Source organism: Gavialis gangeticus, unplaced genomic scaffold, assembly GCF_001723915.1.
Source record: "Gavialis gangeticus isolate Ggan-Ray unplaced genomic scaffold, GavGan_comp1, whole genome shotgun sequence".
Lineage (NCBI taxonomy): Eukaryota > Metazoa > Chordata > Crocodylia > Gavialidae > Gavialis > Gavialis gangeticus.
Genome location: NW_017729025.1, coordinates 14,073,474 through 14,093,274, shown reverse-complemented (window position 1 = coordinate 14,093,274; position 19,801 = coordinate 14,073,474). Strand labels below are relative to the sequence as shown.

Sequence of the window (19,801 nt, the reverse complement as noted above, 5' to 3'; positions counted from 1 at the left end):
CATCAATTGTTTGCAAAAAATGGGTTTCTGTTTAGAAGGACTTACTGCTGGACCAGGGGGTATTTAAAAGGGTGCAGCGGGTATTTAAAAGGGGTGGTAACATAGTCACTCCAATCACAGACAACCCTGTGGAGCTGCTCTGAAGGGTAACTGCTACAGTGGCCAGCAGTTCCCAATCTGTGGTACGGGTACCACCACTGGTATGCAGACAGCCTGTCAGTGGTACACGTTAACAGATTTATTATAATGACTTTATATGACCAAAATGTGCTGGTAGTGCTTAAGGTTGTATCATTTTAATTGGTGGTGCGCTACCTGTCAGAGTTTGGGAACCGCTGTGCTGCACTATTCGGGTGGAAGGCTTCCATTTCCATATTTCCAGATAATCCATTATTAACCAGTGCATCTCTGTATAAGAGCCAGGATTTTCCCCACGTGCACGTCACACCTCTGCTCTCCAGCTGTGTACAGAGTCAAGCAGAGAACGACACTGGTTCACGTTCATCAGTACTTTGAAATGGTCTTGGCAATTGTTAAAAGTTAGAAGCTTCAAGTGAAAAAATATGCAGGCAGTGAGATTTTTTTCAAACTTCTCCTTTTAAATAAAACGTCAAAAAAAATTTTTTTTTAAAGCTCTCTTTTGGCTTAGAAGCCTATCTGAAATACAAAACCGCAAATGATGAGAGGCGAGTGCAAGACTGATTGGCTGAGGTCTGCAGTTGTAGGGGGGAGGTCGTGTCGGACCACATATTTTGGACAGGGTATATTTTTGCAGGAAGAATGAGATAAATGACCTAAATCATTATTTATGGCTGTCTTCATTCTTCAGAGAAATAAGAGGGAAGCAGATCTCTCCATTAGTGAAAAATGTTAAGTCCTGGGGCTAGTGGGGGGAAATAAAACAATTTGACCCCTCTCTAACAGCTCACAGCCTGTCGTATATTCTGTAGGTGTATTTGTAGTACTTGCATAAAGAACGAGGGCCAAAATCAAATAAATTTCCTGTTTAAAATTTTTTATCCTACTATTTTATATTGCTTTTTATTTATTTGTATGTAACATCATATATAATGCTGGATTTTATTTTTGTTTAAATTAGTACAATGTTTAATTTTATTGTTTGCTTTTACCAATAACCAAATCATGTAATTTTTATTATTATTATAAAATTATATATAAATCTATTGCTAATGCTACTCTCATTTTAGTGAAAGCTATTGCTGCTACTGCCAGCTAGATGCTTTAAATTAAAAAAACTAAAGCTAAAACTCTGCTTACCATGGTAAATGAACCAATTTGTCAGTCCCTGCATAACACCATGGAGGAGGATTACAGTATGTTGCATTTTGATTGCTATTTAGGATTATTTAATTTTGAGTAACTAGGTCCAAAGCACAGCAGAAAAGAAGTATTTATACATGCTAATGATTTGCATGTAAGGCTTTCTAAAATCTGGAAATTGTAGCAAATGCATGGCTAGGTGTATAACAGCAAGCAAAAATGAACTGTTTATAGAACTTTCTACACTTCTAAAAATAAAAAAAACTGCATTTACAAGAAGTCACTTAACATGCATGGCATCCATTTTGCTTTGGGCATTAACACCTGAAAATATAGTACGAGTTTTTAATCAGACTTACTATGGGAGACTGTTTCTCACTATATTTTCAAAAAATGGCCCAAATGCTTTGCTGCAAAAATGCAGCGTTTGAAAGCTGCTCCCAACATTTGTGAACTTGCTTGTTTTTCTGGAGCTGTCAGTAGTAGTAATAGTACTATCAGTCTGACTTGCTCCAAGGGAAGAGTCTTTTAACACAGTGATTCTTGATCTAGGAAATATTTTAAAAATCTGGCATTCTTCAAGATCTGATCAGTTTTTCATGGAAGTTTTTAAACAAGTCTGAGCTGCCTTCGTTTTATGAAACTAATGTTCGTCAGTGGGAACAGTCGCAGACTGCCTCTGTTCTGGAAAAACACCCATAACAGTCTGGCTCGGTAGCTTTGAGTCTGGAAAGCAACTTTATTTCCCCATGCTTAGTTTCATAAAGTGTAGCTGGTTTCTGTAATCAATCAATAGTTTTTTGGCAGGGGTGAGTTCATATCTATTTTTATTTCTCCTGAGAGATTTTTGAGCAGCTGCTTAACAGGTCTGTGTCCAGGTAGCTATCTGGAGAGTCTTCGGCTGTCTTAATATAAAATCAATTTCTGTCAGATTCAATTTATGGTTTCTGGAAACTGCAGAATGATCTGAAGCTTCTCAGCTCATTACTATACTAACACTACCTGCCAGCAGTGAGCATAGCAGCGTGCTCTGATTCACTGCAACGGTCATTGCTAATGCACAGTTTGCACAAAGCCTCCTGTACCAAACCTGTTTGAGGGACTTATTTTACCACTTCATTTTTTTTCCTTGCATTTTTTATTTAAGAATTTTAACTTGCATGTGCATGGATCACTCAGCAAAGCAGCAGTGTTTTATAAGAGCAGCCGCACGCTTGTGTTCACTGCTTTCATTATTGAGATGCACAGTATCAGTTGATGGCTATGACTTCTATGGGGAAAAAGCCTTATGGTTGCTATGCTGGTGCTGTCCTTACTGTAGTAAATTTTCTTTTGGCTCACAATGCTCTGGACAGCATTTTCAAACTCCCATGACAAAATGGAGTGTGCCTCTCTGCATTTGAGCTTTTGGTAGGTATCTTTTCTGTAAAGATTCAGCTCTTCTGAAATAGTGACAGGATCCTTCTGCAGGCAGCCCAGTCGCTCGCTGCCAGGAGACCACAGATTTGGCAGAATTTGGCCTGTAGTGCCTTGACATCATATGGTGAAGACCTGAGTCACTTCACTATTAGGCTGTATTAGTGTGCCAGGCTCCTTGAAAGGACCAGTTCTTTTCTACCTATATAAGACATTTTTTTCTCTTGATGAATAATCAGGGCATGGCTGACTGTTAAAAGCCTAAATAAAATAATAACGCTTCCTCAGGCTGAAGAAGAAGGGTGTTTGTACCCGAAAGCTTGCAAAGAAGAATTGTTTCAACTGTTTTAGTCCATCTAATAAAAGATATTGGATTTTCCCGAAGAACCTCGTCTGCCTAAATAAAATCCTGAATTTGCCTTGATCAGTGGCGTTCTAACTGCTAGTTTCTCCTTTGTGCTAAGGTACTTGTATCTGCGTCTTCCAGGACTGCCGATGTCCCACTGCTGCAAGTGGTATTAAAATACACTTAAGAGGGTCATGCCCCTAACTACAGAGGAAGGCAAAATCCTTCACAGTCTGTATCAGTCTGACCATTGGGTAAAAGTCCCTCCTGATCCCAAATGTTGGCCTGACCCTGAGCAGAGGGGCACGGCCCTCTAACCTTCAAGTTTTAGTCCCAGCAGGAGCAGTGGCACCTCCATTCAAAATACCCACCCTTGGCTACAGCCAGTACATAATGCTTCAGGAGTGGAAAACTTCCTTCCCAGCTCCACATGACCAGTAAAGTCTGGGAAGCATGAAGGCAAAAAAAATCCACCCTCCATCATTTGCTCTACAACTTGGAGACAGCAAACACATCACACTGTAACTGGAGAGCCAGAAGTCTTTCCCTATCTGTTACATAAACTAGTGGTTCTCAACCTGGGGCACCGTCAGCACCCTGCTGCGGCCCTTGTGACATCTTATTAAAACATTTTTTTAAATGGATACCCAGGAAGCAAGTTGTGCGGGTGCAGCCCACATCACACATTGAAAGCTGCAAGTGTGGCCCACTATGGCAAATAAGTTGAGAACCAGTGCCCTATACCTAGCCCAGGTACTTTTAATTTTACTTGGACCAGTTGCAGAACTTGCCTTTGTTTGCCTGCTGCTGAGCGTGGTCCTCTCCCACATCCACACGTGGTCCTCTCCAACATCCACGTGGTTTAGGCCAGTGGTCTCCAAAGTGGGGTGCGCGCAAGATGATCCATTGGGGTGCGGGAAGAAAATATTAGAACTCCCATTTATATTTATATAAACATACATACATTGGGGGCGTGTGCTCAAAAATTTTTTACTGATAGGGGTGCGTGATCAAAAAAGTTTGGAGACCACTGGTTTAGGCTGCAGTAGGCTCTTCTCATTATCCGCCGGAGGGGAAGGGTGCATACGTGTGCTTCCAACCATTGCTCTTTACCTTGACCGATGCTTATGGAACTTCTTGAAACCTCTAATGAGAGGGATCCCACAACTTCCCTAGGCAGTCTTTCCCTTGCCTCTCTGTTTTGCTCTTCTTTAGAAGTGTCTATTTCTACTAACCATCAACTAGTCCGTGCCTTGTGCACACAAGCTACTTTTAGTTTCATGATTTAACAACTCTACCAAAATTATTCTAGATCGGATTCCCTCCCTGTTAGCTGCTCACTGGAGTAGCACCCGAAGACTCGCATAGGGTATTTTGAATCGGATAAGCCTCCCTGAAGCTGATGGGTGTAACTGCTGCCCCGCACTTGGAGAGAATGTCAGAAACAGTAACGCTCCTGCACAGACCCAAAGACGTCCTGCCACCACCACCCGGGAAGGGCATGAAAAGCACTTAACAGGTGCTTGTTCGTTAAAGGAAAGTGACCAGAAAGAGAAGGTGGAAGGGAAACACCAGATTATGGCCACAGGAGCACTGGTAACATGGGCCAGAAGCGAAATCCTGAGACTGTTTTTGCAGCAAGGTTTGGCCAGAAAGAAGTTTGTAACCGGGAGCAGGAAAATCACCTCCTGTTTGATTCCTGCTGTTTTCAGAGCAATAGGAAATTGATGTGCTTCGTAAGGCAGATTTGCATCAATTCCTTCTTCCAGCTAAGTGCTACAAGGCAAAAGCGGGTACAAGTAGTACAAAATAAAGCTGACAAGCTAACTTTCCAGCATGCTTTCCTTCCTCTCTCCCCAAAAACACGGTCCATGGTCCTACTGTGATGGGCACGTCAACCAGCTTGCAGGCAAAACCAAGGAGAACTACTCCTAAAAGTACAACAGAACTGAAGAAAATGTCAGGAGAAGCACTCTTGTCAGAGGTCCAGTCAGCCAATCCAGAATTTAACTGTACGTGCAGGGTACTGTGAATTTTACATGCCTCCCCAATTTCTGACATGAGCTAGTGCAAAGTCCATCAGCAGAGGGTCGTGCCATGTCACTCTGATTTTATTTCCTAGCAGCTGATGGTGCTGGAGCAGCACCTGGGTAGGGCCCTGCTGGGAGCACTCTGCATAGTTTACTGAGGAAGGGGTTCAGCTGGGTGTTGAGCCGTCACTCTCAGTACCGCTTAAATCAACAGATTATTTAAAGCAGTGTTGAGCTCAAGAGCTGTATACTGGCTTATCACTTCAAAATGAATCTTGCTTATGAAGGAATACGGCATTGTTATGATTATGCTCGTGTCAAACTGGTTTCAGCTCCTTTTTGGCCATATTTCTCCCTTGACTGAAAAGTTAGTCTAAATTTAGCTCTGCTACAAGTTAGAGCAATGCTGGATACAACCCAGAGACTGGAAAAATCACATCTTGAATCTGTTTTAGATTCTGTTACATGATGAGTATTGATATCCTTTAGCTTTAGAAAGTAGATGTATACTATGTTAATATTTCTGCAGTAGATGATGGAGTTAGCGTTTGTGCACTTTTTTGCCTATATAATTTTAATGTACACTTTGATCTAGTGCTGAAAATATTTCTGGACATTTAAAGCTGTAAATAAATGGTTAGAAGACAAAATCTGTATATAGTCTGCTGAAAGGCCTTAACTTTAAAGGTCTTGTTGTAAAGCTAAGCTTAAACACACACTTGTTACTGCTTTCCTTAAAACAGTGGTTTTAAGCCTGTGGTTTGCTGACCCCTGGGGTCTAAAACCACAGGTTTAAAACCCTGGGGGGTCTGTAGACTATGTCTCAGGGGTCTGCGAAAGAAAACTGTGATCAATCTAAAGTGTGTGAATATTCACACTTATAACTCAAAGGGGTCCACACCTTTATTTGAAATTTCCAAAGGGGCCCGCACCTCCGTTCAGAACTTTTTAGGGGTCTGGAAAGGAAAAAAGGTTGAAACCCACTGCCTTAGAGCATTGAGAGAAGACTTGGTATGTGGTTCAATAGGAAGGAGATGGAGCCTCTTTTTAAACTGCTGTAACTGATTGTGGTTGCAATAAGCACTTCTTCCTTTCCCTCACTCCTTTGCACATGAAGCTCATGAAGTTTCCATGACAATGTTCTTTTGCTAAAGGTTACAACCAAATTATACTTGATGGCCATATCAACGAGAGGTCAATATAAATTTCAGCTCTGTTGAAGCATAATGCCGTAGGAGCAAGTAATTCTGGCCAACTGCTGGTTGGCTTTTAATACAGAGTAAAATTTCAAACAGTTATTGTGTAGATGCAAGTTAACATGCTTACGATTGAAAAGAGCCGTGTTACAAAGCTGTCACTAATTGGTAGGGAATTCTTAGTTTTAACTGGACACGAGAAGCTATTCTGATTAGGATAAAACTTCAGTTCTGGCGATTTGCCTTTTGTAGGAACAAAATTTCCACTTTAATTTTTAATTTCGTAGACACTGGGGCAGGGGGCTGGACTCGAAGATCTTCTGAGGTCCCTTCCAGCCCTAATGTCTATGTGTAATGGCTGTGAGATACTGGGAATACTCAATTTTACTTCTAGCTAACGAGTGAGATCTTGCTAAAACTTCCTTCCTCTTTGTCTAGCATCACTCTAGAACAGTGGTTGTCAACCCGGGGTACACGTACCACTAGGGGTGCTTAAAAGGGTTGTCAGGGGTATGCAGAACAAATGAGAAAAAATTACTAGAGGTACACCAATACATTGGTTCCATATTGGTTCGGCACCAATATAAGGAATAGTGACAGTATTGGCAATCAGCTTTTTTCGGTTGTGTGGCTGATAATGTGGCTGATAAATGTCCCATGCACGCGTGCAGCCGCAGCACAGCACGCAGGTGGTCAGGCGTGCAGCGCAGCAGCGTGGAGAGCTGCTGGGCCCGGCTGGAAAGTCTCTTGTGAGGGAAGGGGGAGCAGATGCAGGCTCTGGAGGTGCGGGAGGGAGTAGGGCAGAGGGAGGCAGTGCATGGCTGGGACAGCGTGTAACAGAACCATGTCTTGTCTGCAGGGTGAGCGGGGGTGCGGTTCTTGCCTACGTGCACCCCGGGAGGGCATGGGGGGGTGCGTGCCCCCTGATCTGCGCACAGGGCAAGGCTGTGCTGCCGCTGCAGGCTGGGGCTGGGGGTGTGCCAGGTTCTTTCTGGCAGGGGGGCTGGGGCGGGCAGCAGCAGTGCTGGGAGGGCTACAGCAAATTTTGGGGTGGCTGCAGCCTCCCCCTCCCAGTGCCACCGCTGCCTGCCCTGAGCGCAGCCCAGCCCAGCCCCCCCGCCAGAAAGAGCCTAGTGCTATCCCAGCCCACAGCGGCAGCCTGCTCTTACCCCGCACAGATCTGGGGGCACGTGCCCGGGGTGTATTATACATGGAGACTCAAACCCCAATATTCAATGCCATTAGCCAGCTGAAGGCATTGCCCTCACCACTGTTAGAAATCTGCTCCAAGCTGGCGGTCAGAGTTGGACATCAGCCAAGAAGAGAAATGTTTTCATAAATTATTAGTTGTCTTAATCCAAATGTTAAAATAACTTAGCCCCGTTCCCAGCAGCAAACTGAAGTGGGGGCTGCTTTGCTTGTTTGGCTACTGGGAGATGCAGTGGAGAGGGTATAAACCATCTGAAGGCATCTGCACTAAGCCTTGGGGAGGAGTCTGGGTGGTGTGAATGAGGCTACAAAAAAAGATGTCACTTCTCTGAAACTTGAAAAAATGCTGACTTCCTTGTGAGGGCCTGAAGACCAAAAGATGAGTTCTACTCTGTACAGGTCTGGAGACTTGATTACACCCTTGCTCATTGGGTTCTGGTTGGATGAAAGCAGAAAATATAGGCTGACCATCGAGCAGGAGTGTGTTCAGCTCCATAATGTCAGTGAGACTTCAAATAACCTGTGCTCATGATCCAAAGGAGAGCTGGATGTTTTGTGCTTGATTTAAATAACAAAGCCTCCATTACTGCTGTGTTTTGTGCTGCCAAAGACTGGCATGGGTTGTTTTTTTTGTGGGTGTTTTTAGAGGATCATCACTTGGCATGCAGCATACACTTCTAAACAGCACTAAAATTTATAGGCAACTCTACTAAGTGTAGGTCACCTGACACTTCATTTTAAGATCCTGATTTCAATTGCTTGTAAATCTGCCAGACTTTGAAACTTCCCATAGCAGATGTCTGCTGCAGGCTGATTTTTTGTAGTTGTTGAAAGTAAGAGAGCAGCTTGAGAGAGGAAGGTTAAAAAAACATTACACCTATGTTGCCTTTTAATGTATTTCACGATCAAGCGTCTGGAGGCTTCATCCTCTAGAGAAGACACCTGAAATATGGCAGGGACATCACCCTCCTGCTAGGGATGAGCCTTTTGTTCTCAGTGTGACATTCTGCCCAAGCTTGGCCATGCTCCAAGCCTATGAAAATCATATTTGGCTTTCAGACTGTGGCTCAGGTGACCTAGGTGAACATCACCCACTTGGCATCATCTCACCTGGTATCCAGCATCCATTGCCTACTTGGGAGAATTATTTTAAGTTTATTCCAGATACGCTGTCGATCTGGAGTGTAGCTGAAAACCCCCTGAAAATTTGAGTGTGGAGCAGGATTTGGCCTCTGCTGTAAGCCAAAGTGTTTGTTAGCAGTCTGAAGAGCACCTGGGTGGTTTGAGGTAACTGGCCATATAACTGAAAAGCTTTGCCCCGAGAGGAAAACTTCTAGTTAAAGAGCTGCTGTTCCAGAAACCCGTGAAGTCATCCTGCGTATTCAGCTGTTATATTTTTTGTCATGGAAAGTAGCATAAATTAAATACAAGGTAAACGAAGTATTTGGCCAGGGGCTGTGTTGTAACCATGCTACATATTCCTCATCTCTTCTGGAGCTGGACACTACATGTGATAAAAGAAAAGCAAACAGCAGCAACTCATTGATCATTTCAAGCTTAGATATGTTGAGCAAATGAGAAAACGTGCTTGTAATACGTGACCCTAGTTTGGTGCAAGTTTGACACTAACCAAACAGGATGCCGTCATCAAACAAAATGTTACCTTCCTTTTTTTTTTAATAATACATGTCAAATTTCTGCCATAACTAATCCAATCTGCATATTGTGGTGTCATACCATTCAGTTTAATTATTTTCAGTGAATTGTTGTCCCATGGAAAAAGAGGGGCAGAAGAAAAAAAAAGTTCCTGTGCCTCTTTGAAAACACAAGAGCAAAGGACACATGCTTTCTATCACACGTTTAAGGCCATTAAAATATAAGCCTTGTTTATCCCCATGTCCTCTAGCTATGGGGAATTTTTAGAAAGGGGAAAGAAAACCTTGTTTGTGAGTATTTTAAATAGTGGTAAATATGGTAATGACTGTCCCTTTTGGGGAAAGAGAACATGTTTAGTTGAAAGGAGCTGCGGCTGTTAATCTGATCCTGTTTCCTTTGAAACAACACAAACAAAAGAGGAAGGAAAAGAAATTGCAGCTTTGTCTTCGGGGTTGGCTCTGCTGAGGGAGAGGAACACAGCACAGGCTCTTAACCCCTTTTGAGACCTGACCCAGCATTGACCCATTTAAAGCATTGCTTTTATCAATCCGTTTGGGTTGGGTCCAAGACGCAGGATTTGTGTGGCTAGTCTCTTTTGTTAGAACAAGTGCATAGTTGAATTCTCGGATGAGCTTTTGAGCACCAGATGCCCTTAGGTCACTCTTCGGTCATGGCCGGCCATACTGCAAAAAGTCTTGGCTGCCTAAGCTCAGAGCCCAGGAGGCTGGAAAGATGGTGAAGCTAGCTGCATGCAAGAGAGTACAGTCAGGTCACATCTTGACTCTTTGGCCCAAATTACCAGGCTTCTGGGTATAGTGCATTAGGGATGGCCTTTGATGCAAGTCCAGAGCAAGACCTCTTGCCACTACAGCTTGTGTGAAGTACTTTAACTGTTCTGTACCTGTGCCCCTCTCCTTGCCTGCTCAGTCCAGGAGGTAGAGAGAGGGGCGAAAGATGGAAAAGGACACATTAGGGAGTGAGTAACAGCAGTGACAGGTCTCCCATTTCAAGTAACAGTAGGAATTTAAAAAATGAAGCTAGATGTAGTGGTGATGCTACCACCACCTCCCTGGGAACTAGGATGAAGTCAGTTGTGCATGTTCAGAGGGCTTCTGCAGTAGATTTCCTAACAGGGAGCCCCTATTTAACTTTCTTTAAAATATGTGCATCCCAGGACTACCTTGAAAACTGCTGTGCCGTAGTAGGGGCTAGAGTTAGCTTTGGGAGCTCAAGGAGAGCTTCATAGAGATGAATGAGGATCTAAAAGGTTACATGCTTAGTTGTTTAATTGGTACGCCCAGTGATAACCGGTTAGCTTACCAGTTATCATTTTGCACAGTGCTGGGCACAGTCTGGCAGGGAGGGGAAGCCATGCAATGCCCCAGCAGGAACCGGAAGACGGCAGGGCAAGGCAGGAGGGAGGGGGGCAGAGGGGAGGGGCAAGGTGGGACTTGCACCCCCTCAGAATTGCCAGCCAGATGTTAGCACCGTGACCCTTCTCCTAAGGATGCTGTCTGATGCGTGGACTGCTCTTTTCTCTCTTTTTGGTTGTGCACTGAGGTGATAAAAATCTTCATAGACCTCAACTGTTCCTCTACTCTACTTGAACAACGTGTTATTAAAAAAAAAGGGGGGGGGGGCTGTGACTCGTGTTGATGCAGATCCACCTCCTTGCATCGCACCATAAGCTGATGCAAGTAATCCTGCGCTAGTCATTGCAGACTATGCTTGTCCAGTGAAGAGTAACTGAAGCGCACACAAAAGACAAATGGGAGAATACAGCTTTGAGATGCAGCAAAGCACGTACAACAGCACATCTTTTGGCTAGCTCTCATTTCTGCTTGGGTTACGGCAGTCTGGAATCAGATGTACGGTGTAGTCCCAGTGGCTCTTGGCAGCATTGGAGGAAAAGGCTTAAGGTTTGCAGGCTAGACTGTTCAGATAGAGGTGCACACAATCTAGAAGATAGGGGGTCAGTCTGCATTAGTTTCTGGATGGAGAATTAGGAGGGTTGCAGATTCTTGCAATTGTAACGCATATGTTTTGATTTGCTCTTTTTCCCCCCTGAAGCTTTTGTTCTTGGAGTGATGTCAGTATGTGACAACTTTTGTTCAAGAAAAGTGTGTAGCTGTCATGGTTTCAAAGAAAAGGCTGAAAGTGTAAAACCTCAGATGCTCAAACCCAAATAACACTAATCAATATGTGAAAAGCACCTTCAACTTTTCAATTATAGGTCAGCTCTGTGACCTGGTGGGCTGTTTTGAAGGTTTCGGGCTTGGCTGTGTTGTCATAATTGTGTAACCCTTTTAAATTGTGCCAGTAAAACTTGGTCATGACAAGTCACTACTGGACCGGTCTTATTTCCCTGGGACTTTTCTCCCTTTCTCCTACTGTGTCCTTCCTTGGATCACATTCTTTGCAGAAGGCATTTCCCATACCGTCGAAGCCATCTTTCGCAGAAGGCTGACGTTTATGAAAAAAGCCAACCTCGCCTTAAAAGTGCACAGGCAGCCTTCAGACACCTGAGGAAATGAGTGTTCAAATATCATAACATCAGATCTGAAACCAAACTTATGGCTTATCGAGCAGTCATGATCCCGCACATTCCCGTACAGTGTTATGAACAATGTACAGGAGACATCTCAAATCACTGGAGAAGTACCAGCAACGCTGCCTGTGGAATGTGTTTCAAATCCAGTGGGAAGACAGATGCACCAACACTAGTGTCCTCTTGCAAACAAACACCACTAACATTGAGGTGATGGTCATCTGACATCAACTTCGCTGGGCCATGTCTGACTCCAGACACCCAAAGCAAGTTTTGTTTTCCCAGGTCAGTCAAGGTGTACGCTCAAGAGGAGGGCACAGAAAGCACTTTAGGAATGTCCTCAAGGCCAGCGTACGGAAAATGAAACTTCAGTGTCAACTCGTGGGAGACTGTGGCCCAGGACCACCCCAAATGGAGGAAGAGTCTGCTGCAAAGATCTCGGTACTTTGAAATCTTACGACAACGACAGGAAATGGAAAAACAGGAGCAGCAGAAACAGTGTGTAACAAACTGAATCCAGAATCCTGGGCTACCCACCCCTCACAGAAACACATGCCCAAGTTGCAGCAGAGTCTGTCAATCACGGATCAGCCTCATCAGCCATCTTCAGACCCATAGATAAAAGCAGTCATGGAAGACTATCATCCTCAACTGCGAGGGATTGCCAATGATGGCCTTTTTTGTGTTTGTACAATAACTGATGCACTGGAGTGCTATCAAATTTTTCCCGTGGTTCTTTGACTTTCCAATTTGACAATTGCTAGTGGCCAATTTCTTTGTAAGATGAGCAGCAAAATGCATGTGAAATCTCTTTGAATTGGAGCAGCTGTCTGTGCCGAATAGACTCCGAAAAACTTGTCATCTTGTATAATTTCAGAATGATCTAAGTGCTTTGAAAGATTATAAAATACTGGGAAATGAAATCCTACATTTGACATTATTTAAAAGCAGCTTTTCAATGGAAGTTGTGAGAGGGGGGCCACAGGTATATCAGACTAGGAAAAGAACATCTGCTTTAAAATACATAATCTTAGTACAGGACTAATTTATTCAAGTAACACAAATTTGACAACATTTGGCAATTGTATGGAATACAGCAACCGAATGACAGAACAACCTATAAGCAATCTATAAACAATGGCTAGAGTTCCAGTTTTAGATTTGATATCTATGATAAAGCATCGTCAGTAGCCTGGTGTGGGTCTTCAGTGCAACCAGTAAAATGATAAATAGGGCACTCCTCCATAATATGTGCTATAGTTTGGAATTTGCCGCACTCACACGTGGGGTCTTTAATAAAATTCCATTTATGTAGTAGGTAGTTGCATCTATCTTGTCGTGTATGAACCCTGTTCAGTGTTGTCCAGCTTGGTAAAGCAGAGCCAGGGATTTAGATGTGGGGTCTGTGATAAGTAATTTGTTAAATTTATGTCAATTTTGTTCTATTGCTGGGTCCATTTTTTCTTGATGTTAAAATTTTCGTCATTCAGCTCTTTTCCTGCCTTTGAAATGGCCTCGTTGACTTGCAGGGGGATCATTAAGTTCCTCAAAAATTGTTAGCAGATTGAATGTAAGCAGTTTTTTGTAGACTTTTAAAGTAGCCTGTTTACATCAAAGATCAGGAGGAAGGATATGCGATAGAGCAGACAACCAGGGAACAGGAGTGGATCTGCAAGTACCTGTTTCATTCAGTTGAGAGTCATTTGGGCTCATATGAGTGCTCCTGCCCCGCTGTGTGCATGGCGGCTGCCACTCTGGCCAGATCCAGCCACTCATGGATCCATGCCACATGTAGTGCAGGTCCCAGACCAGCTGGAGCAGCTGCCTGATCAGGTATGTTGGGGAAGGGGAAGTGTGGAAGGGGGATCCATGGACCCAGTCCAGACAAGCCCCACACTACTTATCCAGCCAGTGAGGCCAGATGAGTTTGGCACTCCTGGTGTATGGTATCAGACTAATTTGGATGTAGTAAAATTAATAAGGGAGCCAATATCAGTGCCGTGCATTTTGAGAATTTATTTTCAGGTCACATTAGATTGCTCATCAATAATGAAAGCTGGACTCTATAGTCTAGTGGTTGGTATAGTGAAAATAAAAATAACTTATAGAAATGTCCTAATCTAATTTTGCGGGAAATGAATTGGTCATGCTCAATCTAACAATAATCAATCAAACTTATGAATTCCAAAGTCTTTGATTTATGCAGTCTAGTTCACGTACCATGCTATGGATTTTTACAGGTACGGTTATGAAAATAGAAAGCATTTGTTATGCTGAAAGCAGTGAGCTAGCATAGTGTAAAAATGTTAGACTACTTCAACTGTCTAGGCTAAGAGCTCACAAGACTTTTCTCTTGCAGTACATAGAGAACTATATAAAGGTACCCATTTAACTCTGACAGGGCAGAATCTAGGGTAGCCAACTGTCTGTAAATTTGTGGGTGGTCAGTGAAAGAGGCTAAAAATATATATCCATAAAGTTCATTAAGAAAAAAAGAGGCCTCAGTAAAACAAAAAACTGAGCACCTCAGAGCTTAATTGAAGCTCTGTCCCTGACCAAGGCTGGATGTTGAAGGCTAGAGAGCAGAACAGTGCCACCTGGTGTCTGAGTGGGAGTACAGCACCCTGCAGGGAGCATGGTATCAGAGGGGCCCCACGGCTTGCTCGGAATGGGCGGGGCAACGAAAACCGCAGTTTTTAAATATTGTACCATTTTTGCCTCCTGCCACCGATTGGCAGAGGGCATCTGGCAGCCCCACTTCTTGTTGCTGAGTGGCCAAAAGGCAGAAATGGTGCCACATTTAAAACCATGGTTTTTGCCTCCCTGCCTAGTCAGGAGCAAGCAATGGGGCCCCTTCACCAATCAATGGCAGCGGGGGTGGGGAGCACACAGGAACTTGCAAGATTAAAGGCACTGCCATGTAGCCCCCTTCTGTTGCAAATTCAGTAGGTCCCTAAGGATGAAGGAACAGATGTCTTGCACTTTTATAGTTTATGGTGTAGTATTATAGCTGGTAAAAGTCTGTAGGATAGGTCACATAAATCTAATGAGAAATATAGGGTCCATCCATTTATCAGTGATCATTGCACGTACGTTCCTTGTTTTTATAGGTGTTTCAGTCCTTGCCATAACATTCAAGAGAGTTTTCTCTGATTCACTTAACCAGATAATCTGTGGCTTTGAGATCAGTTAGAATGTCTCAGAGAAGTAAAGTGACTAAAAATGGTCTGAAGCAATTAAGCAGAGTAGATTGGAGTTGCTCAATTTACTCGTCCCTTTCCATGTTGGATACTTGTAATTTTTAGATCAAGAGCGACAAAGGGAAAAATACCACTACGATAGAATCAGTAGATATAATTGCATGTGGTGTCACCCTGTAGTGTTGTCAAAGCTTTGGATTTGGAGCTCTTTGGAAGTACTTAAACTCCCATTATTACATGTACTTTGTGTTACAGCAGCTCTTTTTAGAGGCGATTCTACATGCTGAATAGCTCCTGAGACCACTAAAATTATTTATTTTTTGTAGAATCAATAACTTCAGTCAAATTGCTTCCACTCCTTCTAAAGACTAAAGAACTAGGATTTTTCTGAAATTATTTTGGCTCTTTTTTTTAAAGATTTAATTATTAGATTCTAAAGGTCTTGTGTGACTGAAGGTAGTATCAGGAACTAGTTTAGGAAACAGAGCTGCACTGTCATTGAGTGGCTTTGCAACCTAGGGCAATGTCACTTTGTTCTGGTTTTTCTAACTGGGGATGTGTTTAATTAACCTCTTAGTAGAGCCTTAGTAGAGGAGGCTGAGAAATGCTGGGTAGGAGCCAAGTATTTCCATGAGATTTTGCTTAGAAAAAATTATAAAAGGTAAATCAAGATGACCTTTTTTCTTCTTACCTGATAAAATATATTTCTGAAAGAAAAATGTCTGTGGTATGATATTATGTTGTGCGTAGAATATTTAAAAAGAATTATGTTTGGAATGAGTTACCACTCGAAACTTTACACAATGAATCACTGATGTAAGTAAACTCTGTATTAATCACCTAGAGGATATCTGATGAATTGGAAAAAAAAAAATAAAACCTTAGACAAATTGAGTAGAAGGGCTGAAGTTTTTTAACTGGAAATAGATGATTTATATGCCGAGGAGGGTGGGAAGAGAGAAACGTGTGCAGGATTCATGGGAGAATTACTAATTTTAGAATTAAAGACAAAATGATGCATTGGCTTTAAATTACTGAACTGGGAGATACTCTCATCGTCCTAAAAGATTTAATAAGCAAATGGTACTTGAACCAAAAAGCCATTGTAAGAGGTCATATTTTGCATATGTATTTGCTCTCATTATACATCTGCATTACACAGCTCCTTTTTTCTGATTATTGTCAAAAGTATTTGTATAGTGAAGTGAGTTTGATATTTGTGTGTAAACTTATGTATAGTGATTTTTTTTTCTTATTCAACAGGCCATCAGCTGTAAAGGTCAGCACAGTATCTCTTACACATTATCCAGAAACCAGACGGTTGTAGTAGAGTATACACATGATAAAGATACAGATATGTTTCAGGTAAGACCTTTTTTTTCTTTGGTTTTGAGCTGAGCCAGTATCTGTTAAACAAAGCTGGTGGGTATTTAATTCCTTAGAAAATACTATAGTAGAATGTGGAAATGGCACTGAAATGAAGCACCTGATGCATTTGGTTAAATGCAGAAGCCTAGTAGAGAGGCCTTGCAATAGCACTGGAGTGATTAAGGAGCAGGGCACAGAAAGGAATGAAGGGGAGAAAACAGAGAGCGGCCCAGGATGGTGGGGAAAGGGAGGGGAATGGAACAGGGAGCAGGAGATGGGAGCTGTGCACCGACAAAGACATGGGTACTGTGCAAAAACAGTATGTGGTCACGATTTACGTTGAATCGCAGAGCCTGCACACAAGACAACTGCGTTGAGATTTTACAAACAACTTTAATTCTGACATTTCTTAACTTTTGAGCATTTGACTTTGCAGACAGGAGTGTTTTTATAATGTAGGTTATTTTTTAATCTAATGCTGGTATACACAATGAATCGTAGGAAGGGAAATCTTGTATATAGTAAAGGTCATGCGCTCAGAAGACCAACTTAGTAGTCTTTTCTTGTCAAGGCTGCACGTTCATGTATCAGTGGTATCTCTAATTAAAGCATCTTTGAATTAATGCATCCCTTCAGTTCAGCCTGTACATTGAAAACTTCAACATTTCTGTTATTTCTTTTCATGTTCTTTTGCCAACAGCGAACATGACTGCCCAAATGATAATATCCTCTGCTCTGCTTTAGTTGCTTTTCTTCCCCCATGTGTGAACAAGTCTCCCAGTGGGACCTAGTGGTGCGTGAATTCTTATTATGTCCATTTGATGATTGATGGAAGTGTGATTTTTCTTCTGTGCTATAGTCTTGCTTCTTTTGTCATAGCAAACAAACATCATGAATCTTGAGTTGATGAGAATGGATGAATGGCCTTTTCTAAGATGACTAATGAAACGGAAATTTAACTTGGATACTTAGTGCCAGTTTTTTCATCTAGAAACCAAGCTATAGGTTAGCATGTAGTATTTACGTTCCAGTCTTTTAAGTGTTTACTTTGCATTTCCACGGTAAACCTTTTGCAAACAAAACTGGATTTTCTCAATAGCTCGATAACAGATCAGTGGTGCTCAAACTTTTTAGACTTAAGGCTCTCCTTGTTAAGGATACTCAAGGTATCCTTTGAAATATGGCAGCTTGTAGCTTTTGCTTCATCTTTGACTACAGAAAAATAATAGAACAGTTCTTCTGCAAAGAACTCAGGCCACAACAGAGCAGAATATTTATATTTTCCTCTTTGAAATCTCTGCATTTATCTTGTGAATCTTGGGTAGGTGTTTGCATGCCTAGCGGTGTTAATATTGTGCAACACCTTTAAAAACCTCTGTCTTGTGTATGCCAGCCAGATCCCATGCATGGGGCCATGATATTTGTTCTCTGGGGCTTGGAGATTTGCTGAAGGAAAATTGTGGCAGCATTAGTTGCAACTGCTGCACCACCTCCAAATTTCTGGACCCTTGGGAGGCCCTGTAGGCTGGATCACAAGGCTACACAGGCCAGGGGTTGAGCACCCCAGACTTAGATCACTAGAGCCTCTCTGAATCTGTCCAGAGCCAAGAGGGAACAAAGGTGTCCTCAATTCTTGAAACAATTCTTGAAATCCAAAAAATGAGAAAGATAAGATGGTCCAGTTGTTTGTGTGCTAGCTTGAGAACTCGTGCCAAGTCCTTGCTCAGCTACAGTCTCCTCTGTGACCTTGGGCAAATTAATCTCTCAGTGGCTCAGTTACCCACTTGGGGTAACTGAGCCACTGAGAGGGTAACAGCATTGTGCTATTGTAGAGATAAATACACTAAAGACTCTGAGTGCTCAGATATAATAGTAATGAGCACCAGCTAAGTACTGTATTTTCTTGCATATAACGCAAAATCACCAGAGGAAAACTGGGATGTGCATTATATGCACAGAAAAGGGTTCCCCACAGGTCTGGAGATTTTGGGAGACAGAACAGTGGCAGCATAAATTGCCACGGCTCTGGGAGTCACAGCAATAAACACTACCGTGGCTCCACCTCCATCCTCCCCGCTGTCAAATATCTGGGTCCATAAGGAAACTACCCTCCACTACCACATGCTAGGTTGGGACAGTGTAGGGGGTTGGTCCATGGCTGGACTCAGTGCACCAGGTCTAACTCTGCACATAACCCCAAAGCCAGCATGTGATCCTGGACTTGGTGCACAGTCCTGGAGCTAGTGTGCAGGGTTGGACCTAACACAGCCCTGGTGTTGGTGTGCTGGACTGGGCCCCGCCACGTGGCCCAGCACCAGTGTGCCAGATTGGCCCTCAGCACCAACGTGTTGGGTCAGATTCCACTGCCCCACTGCCAGCATGCCAGATCAGGCCCTGCCACACACTGTCCTGAATCCTGGCATGCAGGTCTGCAAAGAGGGAGATCAAGGGTAGACTTCTGCTCTTATTTCCTCACTACCGTAATGTGTCATCTTATGTATGAAGAGTCTTGAGAAGCTGAATTTGGTAAGCTGGAACTTACTGCCCTTGCAGGAGAAGGGAGATCAGTCAAAGGTCCATGAAGAAATCTGTCCTCTCTCCAGCCATCCCAGGAGCTAGAATGAGAATTGATGCAGTTGGACTTCTGAAAGGAAACATGAGGGGTCCTCGTATTCTGCACTGCTGCTGATTTGTGCTGCAGAGACAAACTTGAAATTCCTTAATAGCATAAATGCAGAAACAGGGCTCTTGTGTTTATTGTTGGTAAACCTGGAGGCCAGGAGAGCCAAGGCAGATAGGGAGCAAACAGGGAGCTGGGGTGGCGGGTCGAGGAGGCTTTTCCTTACTGCCCCAACAAAGTTGGAAAAGTAGTAAGAGCAATACTCAGATTTCAGATTTACTACATAGGTGACTTTGAATGGGTTTTGCCGTCCATGATAGAGCAAAAAATACTTGGAACTCTGCCAAGGAATCGTCTTGCTTGCTGGAGCCTTGAAACTTATTTATTAATTAATTAACTTTTGGTGACTATGTCTGTCTTATGACACAGATAGGCTATGAGCATTCCTTACCTGATCTTGGTAAAGCCATTTGATTGGAAACCTTCCATAGCTGTGGTCCGAAGTGTCTGCTTTGCCCTGCTTTATAGAATTTAGGAGTATACACTGGAAAATAGTGGTACACCGACAAAGATTTTGGGGGCCTACCGATAGCCAATTTTTAAGGAGACATGTTGGCCGATACAGATCCGATTTCTGATATAGCTGCGTGCAACTAGTAAGTCTGTTGTGGTGGAAGGTGAGGGAGAGGGAAGGGGTGGGTGGGGGGAACAGATCAACACCCCCTGCAGTGAGGGAGGGGGCAGGGACAGGTGCTGCCCAGCTGGGAGAGTGGGCGGGGATGGGGCCGATTCAGTGGTCGCCAAATCTCCAAATCAGATTTAGCCAAATCGATTCGGCACACTGATTCGAATCACTAAATAGAACACTGTCCCCCGAATCAGCTGAATCCAAATCCGAAGCAAATACTAGTCACTTCACACAGGCCTAATT

General features: G+C 43.1%; 1 protein-coding gene across 1 annotated transcript in view; it reads left to right on the top strand.

Moving 5' to 3' along the window:
* PELI2 (pellino E3 ubiquitin protein ligase family member 2) overlaps window positions 1-19,801 on the top strand; it is a 160,608-nt gene that overhangs the window by 109,904 nt on the left and 30,903 nt on the right. The window contains exon 3 of the mRNA XM_019518420.1: window positions 16,146-16,247. Within this exon, the coding sequence (XP_019373965.1) occupies window positions 16,146-16,247 (102 nt within the window). The remainder of the gene's footprint in view (window positions 1-16,145; window positions 16,248-19,801) is intronic.